Genomic DNA, 22,585 nt, shown 5'->3' with positions numbered 1-22,585 from the left:
AATATAATTCTGAAGCTGTAATACACCCAGTGTTCGATTAGGATTATGGCAAAAGAATAAAATGCAAAAAAAAAAAAAAAAAAAAAAAATCACTGCTAAATTCAAATGTGCTTTGGCACTGAACCAGAGACAGACGCGCGCTCTGCGCTTGTCATAACGTTATCACAACTATTCAGTGTTTTTAACCTCATCGCGCTTTATTTTAGGTTTCAGACATTTAAACACACATTTGAATTAAGTAGGCTACTGCATAAAAAATACATTTATAATTTGTTAAATTCAAATTACTGATGTCTACGGAAGCTGCAACAATAACCCTTTCAATTATAATTTGACGAAGCGTTTTATTCATATCAGATAGGCTACACATTGTTTATGAAACAATAAAGTTTACTCGATTCTTCTCCCAGTTCACCGGCCACATACTTATATGTATTTCGGGGAAGATTTCGTAGCCTATATCCGACAGCTCTAACTGCCGTGCAAACTCATCGCGCAACAAAACACATTCACTTTCACATATTTCACAATCGGAATATATCATAAAATTAATGATATAGTTAACAAATTTGTGAATATAAAAATAAATAAACGATATAAACGAGATACCTACATGTCTGTCAGCTGCATGACGCGTCTCCAATGAATTAAAACTTTGTTCTAAATAACGATCGCCTTAAACTCACGCTGATGGGAGCTCCGCGCCCCAGAATATAGATAAATTACAATATAGATTTAGTTTGCAATTTGGATTAATTTTATAACATCCCATGAGTCCTGATAAATGCAATTTCTACTTCCGAAGTACTTCTTTTTATGAAGACGAACTGATTTATCACATAACGCAGTGAAGCAGCCCCTGTATAGAGGGAATTATCGATTCTCAAGCCATCGATATCAACCAATTCAGCACCGCCGCCATGGACAGCACCTGATAACGTCGCACTTAAGAAGATATACCTTAAGCAACCTCATAAGGGATAGTTTGGGGAACACGCCTAGAAACGGTAAATCTTCAGTTAAGGTCTACCTTTAGAGTCTTCGTAGCGCGCTAAGAGACAACATTATCGGGAAACCCAGCCCTGGTTAACTTTCTAAACAAAGGTATTCCTTTTCAAGACTAACAGGTTGCCGCATATCCACAAATTGCGGTGCAGCGTGGCAACAAAATTTAAAGTTTCCGTTCGGGCGCCAGACAGTTTAAAACTGTCGGGAAAAAATAATCATGACCCCACTCAGCGCTTAAACCAAATAAAGGACTCTCCACAAAAGTTTCAAAATCAAGAGAATTATTATTTCACTTCATTCAGGCATTCAAATAACAAAACTCTTTTGGGCATTCGTAGAAAAACAATACAAATGTGCAAAAATACTTTGAATCACAGTTTCATAACCAAGAACAATAATAACAATAAAAAATTAAAGTAATCAACCAACGTTTCACAAAAACAAAAAACAAAACAAAAAAATCTAGCCTATAGTTGGCCTCTTTTGTGTAGGGCTAGGAGGACCTAATAAGTACCGTTTGATCTCTTCTATTTTTGAGATTCAAAGAGGGATTTTGTGCAAGAATAATTTGGCCAGCAGTCGAGTTTAAAAGGGAGTACAAATAAAATCCCCAAACCCGTTTGTCGTGACGATAAACTCCGTCAGGTATATTCCGTCTCGATTGCCTCAGCTCTTCCTTGTGCAGAGTATCATACATTTAAAGATACCAACGCGATCTTCCGAATGTATTCCCCAAGGATTGAAACTCAAGCGATATTGGTTATACTCCAAAAACGACCATAATATTCCATGCAAACGTGCAGCAGTTCCACCATTTCCATCTGGCTCCGCGACTCTCCCCTTCCTCTTCTCGTCTCCTTTTCCGACCACACCCTTTTTTTCTTCATTATCTTTTATGATTTTCGTTCAGATAAATAAATAAGGACAATTATCATAATGAATTGGTTTACAAATTTATTATTTATTTTGCTTATTCGCTCGTTGAAGGTGATAATGTGAACGAAAATCTGACAATGTCAAAGTGTAACGATCCGTTACAGCCGGTTGGCGGGTTTTTATTTCATAGTAGTTTATTTAATGTATAAATTAAGGTATATGTCCGAAAAACTAGTAATGTCGTACTGTATTTGTGGTATCGTGTACTTAGCATATAATATGTTAAGTTGTAAAATCTTCATCATTACAATAACGCCAAAGAGATCTTCATCCCAGTGATATACAGTAAAACCAAAATATATTCAGACACCTTGAACATTTCATTCATTAATACAGTTTATTCACTATAGTTTAAAAAAAAGGTAATAAAATATGACAAGATTTCAACTGTCAGAAAAAAATAATCTCTTAATTATGTCAGATAACACTTAAGCAAAATGGTCAGGGCTGGGTTTCCCGATAACGTTGTCTCTTAGCGCGCTACGAAGACTCTAAAGGTAGACCTTAACTGAAGATATATCGTTTCTAGGTGTGTTCCCCGAACTATCCCTTAGGAGGTTGCTTAAGGTATATCTTTATAAGTGCAACATTATCAGGTGTTGTCCATGGCGGTGGTGCTGAATTGGTTGATATCGATGGCTCGAGAATCAATAATTCACTCTATACAGGGGCTGTTTCACTGCGTTATGTGAGAAATAAGTGTTCTTTATAAAAAAGAAGCACTTCAGAAGTAGAAATTGCATTTATCAGGACTCATGGGCTGTTTTAAAATTAATCCAAATTGCAAACTAAATCTTTAGGCTATTGTAATTTATCTATATTCTGGGGGCGCGGAGCGTTATTTTGCGTTAAGGCGACCGTTAATTAATTCCTTGAGACGCGTCATGCAGCTGACAGACATAGGTATCGCGTTTATATCGTCTTTTTCATTTTTTATTCAAAATATTCACAAACTTGTTAACTATATCATGAATTTTATGATATAGGCCTATTCCGATTGCAAAATATGTGGAAGTGAATGTGTTTTGTCACGCGATGAGTTTGCACGGCAATTAGAGCTGCCGGATTTACGAAATCTGGTCAGAAATACATAAATGTATGTGGCCGGTGAACTGGGAGAATAATAAAGTAAACTTTATTGTTTCATACACAGTGTATCTGAAATAAAACACTTTGTCAGATTATATAATTGAAAGGGTACTGTTGCAGCTTCTGTAGACATCAGTGTATGGGATTTGATTTTAACAAACTATAAATGTCTTTTTTATGCAGTAGCCTGCTTAATTCAAATGTGTAGTTAAATGTCTGAAACATAAAATAAACCTGATGAGGTTAAAAATACAGAATAGTTGTGATACATCATACATGACAAGCGCGGAGCACGCGTCTATCTCTAGATCAGCGCTAAAGCACATTTGAATTTAGCAGTGAATCTTTGCATTTTATTCTTTGCCATAATCCTAATCGAACACTGTGTATTACAGCTTCAGAATTATATTGGTATTGACTGTCAACAGTGATAAGGTATAGCTAAGAGTGATCCAGACCAACCTTACGAAAGTAGGACTTACAGGTATAAGGGTTGGAGTAATAATGGGTTATATATATATATATATATATATATATATATATATATATATATATATATATATATATATATATACTTTAAAGTGTAATTTATTCCAGTGATCAAAACTGAATTTTCAGCATCATTACTCCAGTCTTCAGTGTCACATGACCCTTCAGAAATCAATATGCTGATTTATTAGCAATGTTGGAAAATGTTGTGCTGCTTAATATTTGTTTTATAACCTGTGATACATTTTTCAGGATTATTTTAATGAATAAAAAGTTAAAAATAACAGCATTTATTTAAAACAGAACTCTTTTGTAGCAATATACACTACCATTCATTAGTTGGGGTCAGTAATTTTTCCTTTATTTTTCTGAAAGAGAGTAATACTTTTATTCAGCAAAGATGTGTTAAATTGAGGAAAAGTGACAGTTAACGCTTACATTGTTAGAAAAGATTTATATTTTGAATAAATGCTGTTCTTTTTAACTTTTTATTGATCATTGAAACTAATAACACAAAACAAATAATAATATTAAGCAGCACAACTGTTTCCAATACTGATAATAGCAGCAAATCAGCATATTAGAATGATTTCTGAAGGATCATGTGACACTGAAGACTGGAGTAATGGTTGGTGAAAATTCAGCTTTGATCATGGAAAAATTATATTTTAAAGTATTAAATTAGAAAACCATTATTTTTAATTGTAATGTTTCACAATATTACTGTGCTTTCTGTATTTTTGATCAAATTGGCTTGGCTTTGAGCAGGCTTGATGATAATAAGAGACTAGTAGTAATGTGTCCAAAATTTTGACCGGCACTGTATCTAAATCAATAGTAACAATGTTTACATGCAGTCTTCAATGTCAGTGATATTATTGATCTTAAACCACTAGGAGAAATGTGAAAGAATATGGGGACAGGGCTACTAGACAGGGCTACGAGAACTTTGGGCCGAAAGTACAGTTGTTCAGCGGGCCACCCTCTTCATACAGGATTACACTCCTACTGATGAAGTGCCATCAAAACCATGGTGGATTTGAACATTTGACCCTTTAAAAGAGAAATAAGACACGGGTATAAGCTTTTCAGACATGTTTTAAGGATGAATGAAAAAACCACAGTAAAAGAAAAACTTACTCCAAAGCAATGTTTGACTGTAAAGCCATTTCTGCCTGGAACCTGTGAAAGCCTTCAGTCTTTTGCAGCATTAACAGTGTTAGCTTTAAAAAAACAAGATAGAATTATGAAAGATATATGTACAGTGCATTTAATGATATTGTCCCATGTACTGTATCAAAGTGTCTGTATATATACCTCAGGGGTCAAAACTTCAAGAACGTAAGTTGTGTTGTCCAGGGAAACCCTAGGCAGCTATGTTACTGTGTATATTCTTTCCATTATCCTCTCTGTCTGTAGCAAAACATTTGTTAAATTTGTACATAATAACATTCGTAATTACATTCATAATTCTCTAATTTTTCTGTAGAAAATCTACATTGACAGTATACATTCCAATGAAATATGAGATGTTAAAATAACGTCTGATATATACTTTCTTACGCGTCTGTACAGTCTTGTGTTCTTAAGGTAGAACATAAATAAATTTATATTAAATATAAATTGTTAAACAAGGCAAACAGTATGAAATACCTGTTCTTCATCAAGAAAACAAAACTTTTTGCTAAGTTTCATCCTCAGCTTTGGAGAAAATGTGGGATGTTGAAATAAAAACATCCTGCTGGATCGGATTGTGCCGTTTCTCAAGCCTTCGTGCAATCTCTGGAATGTACCCAAAATTAGACAAATGTAAGAAATGTAAACTTTTCTAGCTATAACAGATTATACTGCTATACAATATGTGAACAATGAGTAACAATGAATAACAATGAGTGTAACTGCTTAATCAAATTGTAGATCATAAGGAAATTAAATAGTCGTCACATACTTTGATCGATATTTTTGATAAATGCAAACTCCTACATCCTGGGCCATACAGCTGGTCTGTGTTGCACTCTGGACTATTTTGACTTCGGGTGGAAAGTCCTAGGATAAACTTTCATGTTAAGCTTTGCATACTCTGTAAACTGTAAACCTTTTGAATTTCAAGGGTTACCTCTGGTTGCAGATGTTTCACCATGCATGAGGCATGGTAAAGACGAAGGTATCCCATCTGTTCAGTGTGCAGAATTTCCTGGCACATTTTAATACTTTTAGCTTCCATCTCTGCCATCTACTCCAAAAATTATTTAACAGAATCTGTTATATTCATCAAACATGTATTATATTAGAGAATATATTAACAAAATCAACATAATACAGTTAACTCACTGTGCATACAAAAACACCACAGTTCCTTCCATCGTCTCTCTGCCATTGCTGTGGACTAAAAGCATCTCTGAAAAAGAAAAAAAAGTACTTTAGTATATAATGTAAATAATGTAATAATTTAATTGTATTACAGTTTTATTATAATAACTTATTATGCAATTTATTTAAAAATCATAATGTATTGGGCACAATTTGTAATTATATGAAACAGTGTGTAAAAATAAGAAAGTCTTACTTCAGAATTTCCATGTCACGGATGTGTATTGTCAGATATTGACTGGTGTTATCATAAACTCTGATGTGCTTTGTCATGTCAAAAACCTGTAAAGTAAAAATAAAATAAAATAAAATGAAAAAGTAGTGTCTACTGCATTATAATATATAGTGGCCCAGTTTCAAGCAGCCTAAAGCACAAAATTAAAAAAAAAATGGTAATAGTTTATTAGTATATCATTTGATGTTACCCAAAGAATGAAGTGGCAGTTATCTCCAGATCCAACAATTCTTGGCAAAAGTATTTTCTGGATCTCTGAATTATTCTGAAATGAAGCAAACAGGACACTTCAGAGACAGTTATGACAATATTATTTCAAACTATTAGTCTTAATGCTTATGCTGAAAAAAAAAAAAAAAAAGTGTTTAAAAATGTATTTCGTAAATACCTCAAGAACTTTCAAATGCACATCTGATACAGTTGCTTCTCTCTGCCAATCTCTGTGCCACAGAATGAATGTGTCTGTGTTCAAGGCCATGACCTGAAAGGCAAAATCACAGGTTTTAGTCTTTATATAACCTATAAATGGCACAGGTAAGTCATAGGTTTAGGGTGAATAACTTACATGCTTAGTCTCTTCCCCAATTTGAGCGACGCGGCAATTAAAAAGAGCCTTAAAAAAGATTTTTTTTAAATAAATAAACATAAGTGGGGTGATATCACATAGTAACATAAAATCTAAAGGATAAAACAACTTTTATAATGCTTTATAGCATTTCATACTTACATTATCAGTTAGCCAAGGCGTTGCTATACTGCTTGTGTGACTCAACAAATGTGGGGGGAGAACAGATTAAAGGTCCCGCAGATACAAAATGGCATAGGAAGAAATCCTGGAAATTACTTCATTGTCATTCCTCTTGACAGAATACAGTTTGGAGATTGTTTCCTAATGTTGAAAAAGTAAAATGATATACTATTGTATATGTTGATAGTACTGTTTTATTTGTTATTGTTGTTCATGGTTGTCATTTGTGTTAAATTTCCATTGCTGTTACCTTGTGCCTCTGATCAATGGGGAACATTGCCACAGAAAACTTCTTTCCCTCCTCAGGCACACTGTCCACTTTGGCTGGGACATGTGGATCTCTGTCCTGGTGTTCTGTTGGTCGTGTGATTGTTTCTGCAATTATTTATGAATACATTACTCCACAGTAAACAGCTATCATAAAACAATTATGTGTAACAGCAACTTCAAGTTTCACATAATTACCTTTTTGGCCACACACCAGTTTGCCGTGTAGTCCTAGATGTATGTTTTCATCTGTACGTTTCTGGATTTCCTTCAGAAATGCAGAGTTTTTCCTGGCATTATGAAGATGGAAATACAGGCGTAGTGAAAACATGTATTGTGTATCTTTCATCTGGCACAATGAATGAGGACAACTCCCTATTCGCTTGCTCAGCTTCTGCAGTGTTGATTAGAGAAGCCAGTTCAGGGATTGCTTTCAGACTTCGCAGTTTCTCCTCTGGACGTTTTTGGTTCTTTTGGTGGAACCGATCATAAAAGGAGAAGCGGTGTGATGTCCCAGTTTCTGGATGTGGTTGTGAAAACTGTTCCATTGTCGAGTGTTCTAGGTTAAGTCTTGTTTTCTTCTTTATGTTGTCAACCCAGTCAAGATTTACCCTCAACTTCCCAGCGGATGCCAATGATATGTTGGCCTCTGTTGGCTCACATACCCTACCATCATGTGGCTGGAAAAATTGTTGATGTGTACGATTGTTGACATGTCTGGCAACACGTCCAGCAATGTCACTTATGTACACAGTTGGAGGGTGTTTGAAACTCAGTAGGGCATCTCCATGGTCCCGAGCTGACTCCTGCCACCACAAAGGTGATGCATAGTAGAACACTCCACCTGTATTACAACAAATTTGACATCCCTTACAGAAAAAACACATGAACTTCACATGTGATCACATGTTTTCCACATGTGATCACATGTGAACTTATATGATCACATGTGAGCAACATGTCACCACATGTGAACAACATTTCACCACATGTGAACAACATTGTCACCACATGTGAACAACATTTCACCACATGTGACAACATGTCACCACATGTGAACCACCACATGTGAACCACCACATGTGAAAAACATGTCACCACATGTGAACAAAGTTTGAACATAATGGAGCAAGTGGCACATATGGAAAACATGTTACTAGCCTATAGGTTATAATGTGGAGCACATGTGGAATATATTTTCACATGTTGTAATGTTTTAATATGTGAATTGTGTTAGCACATCACAAATACTGTACATTTTCAGCTTCAGAAAGTTCAGACAATTTTACTGGATCTTTTAATCTTGTTTAAAATTGATATCTATGTTACAGTTTTTCTCAGTTGCTTTTGTGCATTTCTCACATCACTCTTTACATTTGCACAACAGTTAGTTCAACCACCACAACATTTAGTCATTTGTGCACATCACAGTAGCAGTTTCTCATTCCTTCCAACAAATTGCAAATGCTTTTGGACATGCATCAATTGCTTTCATACAACTCTGCTGTTTTATAACATTATCAGTTGCTTATGTCATGTCAGTCAAAATTAACTATACTTGTGAATGCTGAATAGTTATTCCATGTAAAACTAATAGTCCTCATTTCATTGCCTGAGTCATTACATATAAAAATGTTGAACTAGTTGTGATGTAGATGAAATTATGAGGCCAGAGAGGAACGTCTGGAGGAGCATGAATGATTACAGTACTATGTATGTTGTATGTTCAATTCCAATATACTGCAATACTGTTTACAGTTGTGCACAGCTCTACCCAAAGGGAGTTTATGCTTGTTGTAAATAAGGGTGCATTTTTAGCCCGCAGTGTGAACAAATTAGAATTGCAAAGAGCATATACAGTAAAAATATGAAACACATATTCAGTGTCTTGTACTCAGTTACCTCATTAAATACAGTAATGTGTAACTTTACTGTATTTTTCGAATGGATGTGCAAATAGTATATAGTGCTGTCTTGAGCATTTTCAGGTAGTGTCAACAAGATCTTACTTTTTTTTGCATTGGAAAACATTTACAGAGTAGACTGTCATAATGAAAACATGACGAAGCCATTTGACTATCTTGTTATTAAAACAATGATGTCAGGACTTTTCATCTTGATGACACTGACACTTTCATTGACATGAGTACTTGCTTTTGAGGAATGAGCTATCCATTTTGAGCAAGTGACACGCTTTTGCAGGTTATCAACTAGGTTTTGCTGTTTTTACTAATTGTTTTGAGAACTGCATTAACTGTTGTGCAAATGTAAATAGTGATATGAGAAATGCACCAAAGCGACTGAGATAAAAAACTGTAATAGCCAAATATCCCAACACAACAGCTTACACAATGTTGATGTTTTGTTCATCTCATAACATCCCCGATAAGCTGAGCTATGCAGTCTGTAGTACCAGATACTAAAGTGATAACTAAGTGGTAAGTACTGACACACAATATTCTCACAAAATTGACTAATGATATGAATGCATAATGATTCTATATGAAGGGAATACACCACACATTTGGAAGGCTTTTTTAATTTTTTATTTTGACAGAATGAGCTATTGACCAAAGTAAGAAACTGACTAGATGCAGATTCTTCTAAGTTATACATAATGTATACAAAATACAATTATAATTACAATTACATCAAAAACAACAGTCATTCAATGGGACTAATATTGAGTTAGATGAAAATGTATATATATATATATATATATATATATATATATATATATATATATATATATATATATATAAAACAATATATACATATATACATGATATAATATATAATTCCCATGCTGGTCTATGCTGGTATGTGCTGGTCCATGCTGGTCCATGCTGGTTTGGTGCTGGTTTAGCTGGTGGACCAAGACTATGCTGGTCTACCATCATGGTCTTGCTGGTGATGCTGGTCAACCAGCATGGTCTTGCTGGTGATGCTGGTCTACCATCATGGTCTTGCTGGGGATGCTGGTCTACCATCATGGTCTTGCTGGTGATGCTGGTCAACCAGCATGGTCTTGCTGGGGATGCTGGTCTACCATCATGGTCTTGCTGGTGATGCTGGTCAACCATCATGGTCTCGCTGGTGATGCTGGTCAACCATCATGGTCTCGCTGGTGATGCTGGTCAACCATTCATGGTCTCGCTGGTGATGCTGGTCAACCATCATGGTCTCGCTGGTGATGCTGGTCAACCAGCATGGTCTCGCTGGTGATGCTGGTCTACCAGCATGGTCTTGCTGGGGATGCTGGTCTACCATCATGGTCTTGCTGGTGATGCTGGTCAACCATCATGGTCTCGCTGGTGATGCTGGTCAACCATGGTCATGCTGGTCTACCATGGTCTTGCTGGTGATGCTGGTCAACCATTCATGGTCTCGCTGGTGATGCTGGTCAACCATCATGGTCTCGCTGGTGATGCTGGTCTACCAGCATGGTCTTGCTGGTGATGCTGGTCAACCAGCATGGTCTTGCTGGGGATGCTGGTCTACCATCATGGTCTTGCTGGTGATGCTGGTCAACCATCATGGTCTCGCTGGTGATGCTGGTCAACCATCATGGTCTCGCTGGTGATGCTGGTCAACCATCATGGTCTCGCTGGTGATGCTGGTCAACCATCATGGTCTCGCTGGTGATGCTGGTCAACCATCATGGTCTCGCTGGTGATGCTGGTCAACCATCATGGTCTCGCTGGTGATGCTGGTCAACCATCATGGTCTCGCTGGTGATGCTGGTCTACCAGCATGGTCTTGTTGGTGATGCTGGTCTACCAGCATGGTCCTGCTGGTGATGCTGGTCTACCAGCATTTTCTTGTTTTATTTTAGCTCATTACCCAGCTAACAATGACCTGCCGGTCCGCCAGCGTTTTTTGGGCGGCACAAAGTCAGCGGCTTGAAACGGTCGGACCACCGTCGGCACACCATCGGCAAGCCGACCAATCTGAAAATGCCGTCAATCTGACAGCGTTTTTTGGGTGGCACATCACCAGCGGTTTGCCGCTGCTGGGCCACCGTTGGTACACCAGTGGCAAGCCGATAATCGGTCCAGTTTCTACTAAGCGCTTACAGGACATCTTTTTTGATAAGTGTGTATTTATTTTATATTATTTTTACAGTTAAAAAATCTGAAAGTCTGAATAAAAAATATTAAGACTGACTTAATATCTATATCAAAAACTTGGTATAAAAAAACTGCCTATGGGCACGCTTTCAAATAAAATAACGTGGTTGAATGTTTGTAAAAAAAATAAATAAATAATTAAGTTATAAAAGTTACACACTTATTAAGTTATAAAAGTGCCACAATTGTCCCACTATGCTGGGGTGGCATTTTGCTCCTATAGGGTCATAAAACTACAAAATGAGTTTTAAATTCATGATTTAATATTAATGAGATTTTTTTTATGTAATGTTTTAATTCTAGATGTTTATTTATGTAAGTGCTGCATGACTGTGACGTGTTTTAATGCGTGTGCGCGCCGAACCGCTTTCAAACACTGGAGCGGCGCAGAGTTGCCATGGAAACGGAGAAACAACAACTGACAAGCAGCAAAAACAGCAGCCTCTCGCTGTTGTTTTCACTTCTTTCAGGTGAGTTTAGTCGCTAAAATCACACGAATAACACACACAACTGTTCTTGACACTTCTCTAACATGTAATTGACACACTTATGTTGAATATTTACTTTACAGAAACAGTTTAGTGTCTTCGAAAAACTCCGTTATCATCTCCGTTAGCATCCCGTTTTCAGAAGAGGTAGGCTAACTCTAACGATCGATTTGTTTATAATAGTTTAGGCTTTTAATCACATCTTTATGTGTAGATGATGTGTAGAGGTTTATGTGTAGAGGTTTTGATAGTTTTGTAAAGGTTTTGCTGTCTATGGGTGATTAGAAGCTGGCTAATTTATAAACGTAAATGTAGCCTACTGTTAATCGGTGACGTAACTTGCAGGGAGCACAAGTTTTCAAAAGCGTTTTGATCTCTCATGGTAAACAAATATTGATAAACATTGTTCTGTGATTTCAGCAGCGACAAAATAACCCCTCTACAACAGAGGGAAAGCTCAGAAGATTTCAGCATTTCTGAAGGAACCTGCTGACAGGAAGGAAACACAGGTGAAACTCACCAATTAACTCCATATCCATTTTTTCCACAATATTTTTTACCTATACCATGCATCTGTTATTTTCTTCTTTTATTTTCTCAAATTTACAGTTTTTATTTATTTAATTTGTTTTAAGAAGGCTTTGACATCCAAATGTAAGTGACACTGTATGAGCAATATTTAATGAATAAGTAAACAAAAAAACATAAATTCAGTTTATGTGTATTCTTCTTTTCCTGCTGTAGCTTCTTTTCTTTTAATGAACCTGGCATTGAATAATAATATTGTTGGCTCTGTGACAAATTGTTTATGTTCCTAGATCCTTCCCTGTTGATGCCCTGCACCATAGCAGAGTTGGAGCGGATAAAAAAGTTCCTGTCGGACCAAATGACTAGTAAGTAAAGCCTCTTAAACATACACTAATGTTCAAAAGTGTGGGGTCGATAAGATTTTTAATGTTTTTAAAGTATCTTCTGTTCACAAAGGCTGCGTTCATTGGATCAACATACAGTAAAAACAGTAACATTGAAATATTACAATTTAAAATACTTTTTATTATGTGAATATATAGTAAAGTGTAATTTATTCCTGTGATCAAAGCTGAATTTTCAGCATCATTACTCCAGTCTTCAGTGTCACATGATCCTTCAGAAATAATTCTATTATGCTGATTTGATGCTCAAGAAACATTTCTAATTATTATCAATGTTGAAAACAGTTGTGCTGCTTCAGTTTTTTTTTTTCTTTTTTTCTCAGGATTCTTTGTTTAATAGAAGTTAAAAAAGAACAACATTTTTTTGAAACAGAAATATTTCCTCTCACTTTTGGTCAATTTAATGCATCCTTGCTGAATAAAAATGTGAATTTCTTTAAAAAAAATTTATATATATATATATATATATATATATATATATATATATATATATATATATTGACCCCATTAGAGTACACTACAGTTTATAGGTTTGGGACCAACAAATCCTGTGGGGAAAAAAAATAAATAAATAATAGTGACCAGCATACCAGCACAAGCATCCCATGCTGGTGGTCACCAGCAAACCAGCACCAAAACACAACTTATGCTGGTCTTGCTGGAATGGGATGCTGGTGCTGGTATGCTGGTCTATGCTGGTTTTTCCAGCAGGGCTGCTGTTCCCCGGAATGCTGTTCACCTCTTGCACCTCTTGTTCGAGTTGTTAGTTCCGCAGTCGATACGTCAGTGACTGACTCTGATGTGGTCTGGGCAGTGACAGCCCAAGCAATGCGATGCGGTAACGGAAACAGAAAAGATTAGTTCATTTCTCGAGTCCGCGGGTACGAGTCGTTCGTTCATCAAGTCCGATCAAGTCACAGCTCCATATTAGGGCACGGATATGCAGTCTGTACCGGCGGAAACGGAAAAGATTAGTTCATTTCTCGAGTCCTCGGGTCCGAGTCGTTCGTTCAAGTCCCCATAGGCTGAATACAGAAACAGAAATGATTAGTTCATCTCTCGAGTCTTCGGGTCCGAGTCTCGTTCTTTTGTCACGTGACCGCTTCCCGGTCCAGTGTCTCGCAAAATATACAACATTACATTCGGATTATAGACTGTATATTTTACTATATTTAAGAATTATCATAAAATTATCAAAATAAGTCTGCAATAAACATCTGAACAAAAAGAAAGTTCCATCTTGTTTGTGTAGGAATATTTTTATTGTTAAATGTGGTGTTTTTATTATTTAAATTATTTAAAATAAATATTATTATAAACGAGGACTCGAGAGATGAACTAATCATTTCTGTTTCTGTATTCAGCCTATGGGGACTTGAACGAACGACTCGGACCCGAGGACTCGAGAGATGAACTAATCTTTTCTGTTTCCGCCAGTACAGACTGCATATCCGTGCCCTAATATGGAGCTGTGACTTGATGAACGAACGACTCGGACCCGCGGACTCGAGAAATGAACTAATCTTTTCTGTTTCCCGTAGTATGCTTATGAGATGTTGCGCATGCGCGGTCAACACAAAATGAACGAATCGCTCTCTGAGATGACTCGTTGTCCCGAGTCATATTTAAGACTCGTTCAAAATGAACGAATCGTTCATGAACGACACATCACTATTTTACGGTCTATGCTCGCAATGCGGAGCCAGGCGAAAATATAAACGCGCCATTTTATTTCTCCATTTAATAAACAGATAGGTATTTGTTGTAAAAGAAATACAGTTACAATTTCAAGGATTTTCAAGCACTTTATCCAAAATTCAAGCACTTTTCAAACCTTGAAAACACATCATCAAAATTCAAGCACTTTCAAGGATTTCAAGCACCCGTACGAACCCTGCATATACGTAGACATAAATAGAATACTCTGAGTCAGATACAAATCTTTATATGCTATGTTTTTACCTCACTAGAAATCCTTAGAGTCATTAGAACTCCCATTTTGGATGGCTTCTAGAGGGCATGCTGTAGGTGCGCACAGGATATGATTGGCTACTACCAATATAACATATCATATACGATCCTGAAATCCATAAAGAAAATAAATAAAACTTTACTTTATCAGGATAGTTTACTTTATTTATTAAGTTTACTTTATCAGGATAGATGTTTGCACTGCCCTAATCTGATTGTTTTACTATCCCAAAACAGGAAACCTGCTGAAGGAGACACAGAGGACTGAAACGACATTCCACACATTCAGAAACTCACAATTCATATTTTTATATTTGGTTTTGCTTTTTTTGTTTTAAAAATTCATATTCACATTTGTATTTCTAATGAAATTAAATAAAATAATTGTTTATAAATAAAGAATTGTAAATAAATTTGAATTGTTTGTTTTAATGTTGGGAAACATGGCTATAGGCCCTACATAAGAACATGCTATCATTTTCTGTTGTTGTTTTGTTAGAAATGATTGTTGATGGGTTTCAAATGTTATTCCAAGGATCGCACATGGGAATGTACATGTTTCACATGTGATCTCATGGTTTCACATGGGAATATACATTTCACATGTGATTACATGGGTTTCACATGGGAATTTAAGGGTTTAACACGTGATCACATGGTTTTCACATGGGAATATGCGTTTCACATGTGATTACATGGGTTTCACATGGGAATATAAGGGTTTAACATGTGATCACATGGGAATATACATTTCACATGTGATTACTTGGGGTTCACATGAGACTTTATGGGTTTCACATTCCATCACATGGGTTTCACATGGGAATATACATTTCACGTGTGATTACATGGTTTTCACATGGGAATGTATGCGTTTCACATGGCTATTTTATACATGTTTCACATGTGATTTCATGGGTTTCACATGGGAATATACACATGTTTACATGGGTTTCACATGGGAAAACATGGGTTTCACATGTGTTTCACATGGGAAAACATGTGTTTCACATGTGTAAATGTTCCAAAAGCACACATTTCCCATGTGAAAAACATGTGATCACATGTGAACACCATGTGCTTTTCACATGTGATCACATGTTAAATTTCACATGTGATCACATGTTAAATTTCACATGTGCATTTTGTCACATGTGATCACATGTGCTTTTCACATGTTTTCACATGTTAAATTTCACATGTGCAAAAATCACATGTGCATGTGGTCACATGTGACCACATGTGTTTTTGCACATGTGAAGTTCATGTGTTTTTTCTGTAAGGGATGTAAGCTTAATTTATGCAATAGAGTAGGTGAGTTTAACCAAAAAGATACTGTACACTGACAAAACAAAAAAAGTCAAATATATTTATCCCTACAATAAATTTTATACATGCCATAGACTAACAAAACCCATCTTACCTCCAGCTTTTTTGAGCTTCATAAACATTTTGGAATAAACATGCTTATAAAGGAGAAGCTCCTCAAGCCTGTTTATCATATCAGCAATTGATCCACTGGCAGACACCCCGAGGACATTGCAGGCTTTTGTCAGTTCGTCCTTTTTTGGCTGTTCAAAAAATAATTTACATTAAAAATGTTTTAGAAATGCAATATTTAATATACTGTAAGAAAATCATGTACATTGTACTTTACCGATTTTGAATTGAGAACTTGTAAAATGTGGTCCTCATCGATTTCCTTTGCAACACGACTGGTGCTGGCCCTGTCACTGTAGGATAGCCCTTTAAAAACTTCAGTTTTCGGTAGGGTATCACTGTTTCGTGTATGTTGCCCCATCCATGGAGCAAATGCAGAGTAAGACAATGCACTTCGAAATGGGTTGCCAGATGCATCTAAAGTATGAAATTTGTAAGGTTAAAATTCTGTCATGTATGTTAAATAAGTACTAAAAAAATACCTGGCTTCAACCTTATTTTGAAACAATACAAAATTGTAACTTAATTAAAATTAGTATACATTCATATTAACAGTAATAAGATTATTAATGTTGCAAAATATCAAAAACATTTACAGAGCACTTGTCAACATGCTTGAGCTTACCATAACTGCTGTGTGAGTTGATTAATGTTTATATGTGAATAAAAGCCTCAATTAAATCTGGTCATCAAATAAAGCGATTATATCTCTTCAGAAAATTCTGACTAAATCACTCGATTCATATGGATTAGTTTTACAATCTTTTTATGAACTTTTTGAAGTGTCAGTTGTGTAGCTGTCTATAGAGGGACAGAAAGCTCTCAGATTTCATCAAAAATATCTTAACTTATGTTCCAAAGATGAACGAAAGTCTTACAGGTTTGGAATGACATCAGGGTGAGAAATTAATGACAGAGTATTCATTTTTGGGTGAACTAACCCTTTATGAAAAACCCTGGGAGGAACCATCCACCTCTGGGAGCAGACATTACTATAAATACTATCGAGTTATATAATGTGTTGTACCAATCATGGACATAATGATTTATGTTTATTATGCACCAAATCAAACTGACAACTCTGAATGTAAATCATTATTGTATGTTTACCTTAGTGATTTGGGGTCAAAAAATAAGAAGTCCTCTGTAGTGCAGCTTTAACAGCAAATAACGGGAGAGTGTGTGGCATTATAAGCAGATGACACCAGGCCAGTGCCATTTAATACTTCTAATTACACATTCAATGTATTATTTTTTTAACAGGTTTAGCTGTCATGGCTACTGGAAAGACTTTCCTCGCTATCCTTTATCTGCTTCTATACAGCTGTTTCTGCACAGCTGAAATTAGCATGAAACAAGTCAGTCAAGTGGAGAAGGGCATGACATTGTCTAAAGAGCTTATCCAACGGGTCAATGATGTGGCTGAAATTATTTCAGAAAAAAGGGACACAGTAAACAAAGTCCTCCAAGTCTTTAGTTCTCTTGGCAAAGTCGCAGCAAGTTTTGGATTTATTGGGGCATTAATTAGCTTCATCTTTGCATTCATTCCACAATCTAATCCAGTACTTGTGTTCATGAAGGAACAATTTGCAGAAGTCAACCGTAAACTCGACTCTCTCTTCCTTCAAATTTCCACCCTGCAAACAGAAATGGAATGGACAAACTATGCAAGCATTTATGGTAAAGACGAGAATGTGATCAAGAACTCCTGGGCCAAGTTAACAGAATTCATAAAGTCTGCTCCTGCTGAATCCACAGAGGAACAGAAGACCAGGCTGGCTGAGAGGTTCACCAATTTCTATGAAAACACTGGCACAGAGAACAGTGTTGCTAATTTCTACAGATACATCACTGAGAACAATCCTGTCAGCTTGAATAAGAATCTCCTACAGCTCGTCATTGAGAAATCCAATGGTGATTTTAATGTCCTGGTTCAATACTCCACCTACTTCACCACTCTGATGGTTTCAGGACTGAAGTTAAATGTGTTTTATTACAAACTAAAGGGCTATGATGCTGAAGTAAAGGCAAAAGAAGCAGTCACACAACTGTCCAACACTTTATCAGCCATACAGGATGCCTTGATTGAGTGTGCCGACGACTTTGAGACATGGGCTCGAAAGGATGCTGTGAAACTTGGCAGTCAACGATTCTCAAAAAGCAAAGAACTAGCTACAGATATTAAGAAACATTTGGAGAGCAAGTTCCACTGGTTCAAATGGATAGTAATTGCCCACTCAAATGATGTTAAAAATGAGTTTACCTTTGGACAGTCAATTAACTTTTATGCTCAAGAAAAGACATCAGTTCACATAATTCATCAAGAAAAGGGCTCTGTTGTTGATCAAAGCACTAAGGGATCCATTAAATCCAGTTTGCAAAAAGAAATAACAAGTTTGAGCATTACCACGCAGTGTTTAACAATGAAGGAGGAGCTGCTCAGCAGGTTTGGTGCTAAAGTTATCAGCCACATACAGTTTCTTCATGCAGTTACAAAACCATCAGATTATGCACAGACAGATGTGGCGGATATTGAGATGAGCTGTATACCATACATTTCCAATAGAGACTTTAATTTCTTCCTCAAAGGAAATAGTTTCAAGCCTTCCTGCTCAAACGCAAATTGTAACCATGGAGAATGTAAACCCATCAAGGGCACCACACAAGGATTCTGTAAGTGCCATAAGATGTTCCACGGTCCAGCTTGTGAGGAAAGCATCCAAAATATAATTGACTATGCAGCTCTTGAAGGTGAAATCGATGGCATGGTCATTAAACCAGTCCCTGATCTGACAGCAATTTATTTTAGTGTCAAGGATCTGAAGGATTACACTAAAGAAATAGTTGAGTCTGTCCGACATGAGATCCAGTGGACACAAATTTTTGTGAAATACAACCTTGTGATTGAGAAGTTTCGCTATATCAATGCATTACGTTCTCAACTTAAAAACAGTACAATAACCCAACGCCACTACGTTTCTGAAGTTGGAGCTCAGTTCACAGGGGGACAGTCTTTTCAATTTTATCTCTCAGGCTTTCACCACATGATGATGGGCACTGGATTTGGAGTCAAACAAAATATTCTGGATATGTTTCGCAAGTCGCTGGTCCAGGACTCACAAAGTCAGTCTGGTGAGCTAGAAGAGTGCTCAAAAAACTACAGTGACAAGATTGATTATTTTGTGCGCTACATGTTTGCCCTTGAAAAGGAAGCTGTTTTGGCTTGGTCAAAATATTTAATGGTCACTGAAAAATCAGAGAACATTGATTTTGTTGGGAAGTTATTTCAGAAGTATATCTCACAGCAGTGGAAACTCTTCAATAAAAATGGATGTGGCCCTCTAAAGGCTGCGGATCTTCAGAACAACTACTGCGAGAAGCACTACCACAGCACAGCCGGGCAGCAGGTGAAAATGAAATGTGGTGGATCATACAAGCCCTTCCCCAAGATTGCGGTGTGCTCTGGAGGAAAGTGGAGTGCCCTACCTGTGTGCTACTCTGAGCAGGTAAACGGACAAGTCGAGTGCAAATCTGAAGGTGGAGCCACTGTCTGCAAGGCCTCGTGCTCATCTGGCTGGGGCTCTGCCACACACCCTCAGCCAGCTGAGTACAAGTGCTCACAGTCGCCCTGTCCATCCTTCATACCACACAAGTGTAACGACTGCACACATAACAGCGTTTGTAAGGACAATGAGGTCTGCACTCGCACCTTTGGCACATGTCGTGACGCATGCCTGGTCAAACCCTGTGGAGTGAACGCCAAATGCTCCTCCTTCAATCACGACAGGAGCTGCACCTGTGTGAGCCCGTGGAAAGGAGACCCATCCCGGGGCTGCAGGAGTCAGGATCTCCAGTGGGTTCAGACCAGAGGAGTGCCCACCAGTATGCAAACTCTTTTACTTTATATAAGCTTGCATTAGATTAGGCTGATTCTTTCATTTTAATGTGCTTCACAGATCATTACCTCTTTAAGCACTTGAGCACCTTTATAACTGAGCTTTTTCTTACAGTTCCATCCCTACCTGATCCCATGTAATGGAATTATAAAATCATTTAAATGAATTACAATGGAATTCACTGATAAGCGCAGAAAACTGTAGGACGGATCATTTAGAGAAAAAAAATATGTTCTGAAGTTCATCTTTATGCTCATCTAAGACAACACCATTGTATCTTCAAGCTAAAAAAACAAAGCACTTCAAATAATGAGGCTTGATTAACCCATAAATCCTTGTGGTTTACAGATGCTGTTCGTTCTAACACCAAACTTCCGGTGTGCAAAGCCATTGGACCTGATGGCGGGTGGCACAGTGGATTTGTAAAGGATCAATACTGTACCTATGAATATGACTGGGGAACAAAATGGGCCAGTAGCTATGAGGTAACTCAGTGCAGTACATTATATCTAAAACACAACTGGTAACAAACACATGCATGACAGTTAACAGACTGTAGTCAAGTAGATGGTGCCTCTTCTAATTCTTCAGAACTTAAATGACTGTATTAATGATCTACAGGTTCTGGTTGATCCGTGTGAAGGACGTGGTTGGAAATGGATGGAGGGGGCACAGTCAGGCATGGTCTCGTATGACAAATCAAAGAGGTTTCCAGGAGTTAAATACTTCGTGTGTAGGTTAGTGCCAATACAAATAAAATTCATAGTACTCATCTTGCAAAAAAGTAAACCTTTATGAAAAGCTGATGTTTGCAGACTTTAACTGAAAAAAAATAATTGAATCCATCTCAGAAATGACACAAATGTTTTATTAAAATTGAAGTGTCACATTGTGCATGTTTGTGATGGTGTTCTAATGTGCTTTTTGTTGCCCAATAGTGCGAAGAGTAATGGATATGTTGGGAAGCTTTTCAACACACGACATGGCTTTCTGTGCCATATTCCCAAGAACAAAGATACCAGGCATGGAAGTTTCTATTCTTTGGTTCCACAACCATGCATCTGAAGACACTTTTCCATGATTCCCTGTTTAGTGCTTAAGTTTCTCCAGCTCATTTTTCAAGCTTAATTGGTGGATCAAAATACACAGATGGAAAGGAGTTTAAACATTTCGCAAAACATTTAATCAAGTGGTATAAACACATGCTTTTTGTTAGTCTTTTTATTTGGTTGTTTTTCAGCGTGGTCTTTTTAAAAGTAAAAAAAGTTCGAAAAATGTATTAGACATTGAATTTTGATGAAAGTGAGCAAGTGGAGTACATTTCCACCTGCAGGATATTAATGTGTGTTTGCAGTAAAATTTAATGTTCTCTGCGCAGTCAATACTATAAACTCAATGCCATAATGTAAAATTTGAGTATGCAAATTCCAATGAAAAATAATTGCTTCAATAAACGTTACTAGATGCACATTGGATGTCTTTCTTCAGTGTTACAGCTCAAAATAATGATTGTGGCTTAAATATTTTGATGTTGACATAGTAAATGTGATTTAAAGTGCACATGATGCAACAATTTACTTGATAGTGGTCGATGAGTAATTAATATTAATCAAAAATAAAAAGTTAAATATAATAAATATAACTTGAATTCTTAATTTTACTTCTAAATTTACTTCTATCCCTTGCTTTCGTTTGCTTTAAAAAAATAAAATATGGCATCAACCTGACTGAGGTCTATTGCACATCATTCACAGCAGATTACATTATGATCGATCTATTTAAATATAATTGTGATTAGCCCAAACTGAATTACAGGTATCTCTAATTATCTTCGAGTATGTGTGATGATGAGGCAATTAAACATATGTGATGTCATTACAGATAACTTCACATCAGTTTTGACTAGTAAAAATGTTTCTACAGGTATCTTAAATCATCTTTCTTACCAGTCAAATTCTAAATGCAGATATCACAACGTAGCATTGAGTCATCAAAATACAATTATAGAGCATTAAATATAAAATCTGCTTGCCATATCCATGAACCCGTATCTAATGTGTGGATGATCTCAAGTCAAGAGTTAAAATTAGGTACCTAAATTAGAATCGTCTGTCAAAGGGTCCTCCATCTGAAACAAACACAAAAGTAAAAATGTTTTGGGTTTTCATATATGAAAATGTTGCTGATGGAGTTTAAAGGGATAGTTCACCCAAAAATGAAAATTTGATGTTTATCTGCTTACCCCCAGGGCATCCAAGATGTAGGTGACTTTGTTTCTTCAGTAGAACACAAATAATGTTTTTTAACTCCAACTGTTGTCTGTCAGTCATATAATGCATTGAAACGGTAACACCATCTATAAGAGTAAAAAAAAAAAAACATGCACAGACAAATCCAAAGTAAACCCTGCGGCTCGTGACGACACATTGATGTCTTAAGACAAGAAACGATCGGTTTGTGTGAGAAACCAAACAGTATTTATATCATTTCTTACCTCTAATACACCACTATGTCCAACTGCCTTGAGTGTGTGCACGGCATCCGGTGCGTGAGGTGTTTTTTTTTTTTTCTCTCATAGATTTTGTT

The 22,585-nt window shown here is 36.6% G+C and overlaps 1 protein-coding gene and 1 long non-coding RNA gene across 2 annotated transcripts; both read left to right on the top strand.

Annotated features, from left to right (window-relative positions):
• Window positions 1–11,280: 11,280 nt before the first annotated feature.
• Window positions 11,281–15,076, top strand: LOC125246117. The gene is made up of 5 exons (XR_007179728.1): window positions 11,281–11,742; window positions 11,844–11,907; window positions 12,181–12,269; window positions 12,579–12,653; window positions 14,901–15,076. It is a non-coding gene; the product is annotated as an uncharacterized LOC125246117 (long non-coding RNA).
• Window positions 15,077–17,361: 2,285 nt separating this feature from the next.
• LOC125246091 (SE-cephalotoxin-like) lies at window positions 17,362–21,467 on the top strand. Its single transcript, XM_048156945.1, has 4 exons — window positions 17,362–19,985; window positions 20,348–20,484; window positions 20,621–20,736; window positions 20,938–21,467. The coding sequence occupies exons 1-4, from the start codon at window positions 17,378–17,380 to the stop codon at window positions 21,062–21,064; spliced, it is 2,988 nt and encodes a 995-aa protein (XP_048012902.1). The 5' UTR covers window positions 17,362–17,377; the 3' UTR covers window positions 21,065–21,467.
• Window positions 21,468–22,585: the final 1,118 nt, after the last annotated feature.

The sequence above is a fragment of the Megalobrama amblycephala genome, linkage group LG14 (genome assembly GCF_018812025.1).
Source record: "Megalobrama amblycephala isolate DHTTF-2021 linkage group LG14, ASM1881202v1, whole genome shotgun sequence".
Taxonomy (NCBI): Eukaryota; Metazoa; Chordata; class Actinopteri; order Cypriniformes; family Xenocyprididae; genus Megalobrama; species Megalobrama amblycephala.
Note: the sequence above shows the minus strand (reverse complement) of the source record. Positions and strands in the feature narration are given on the sequence as shown.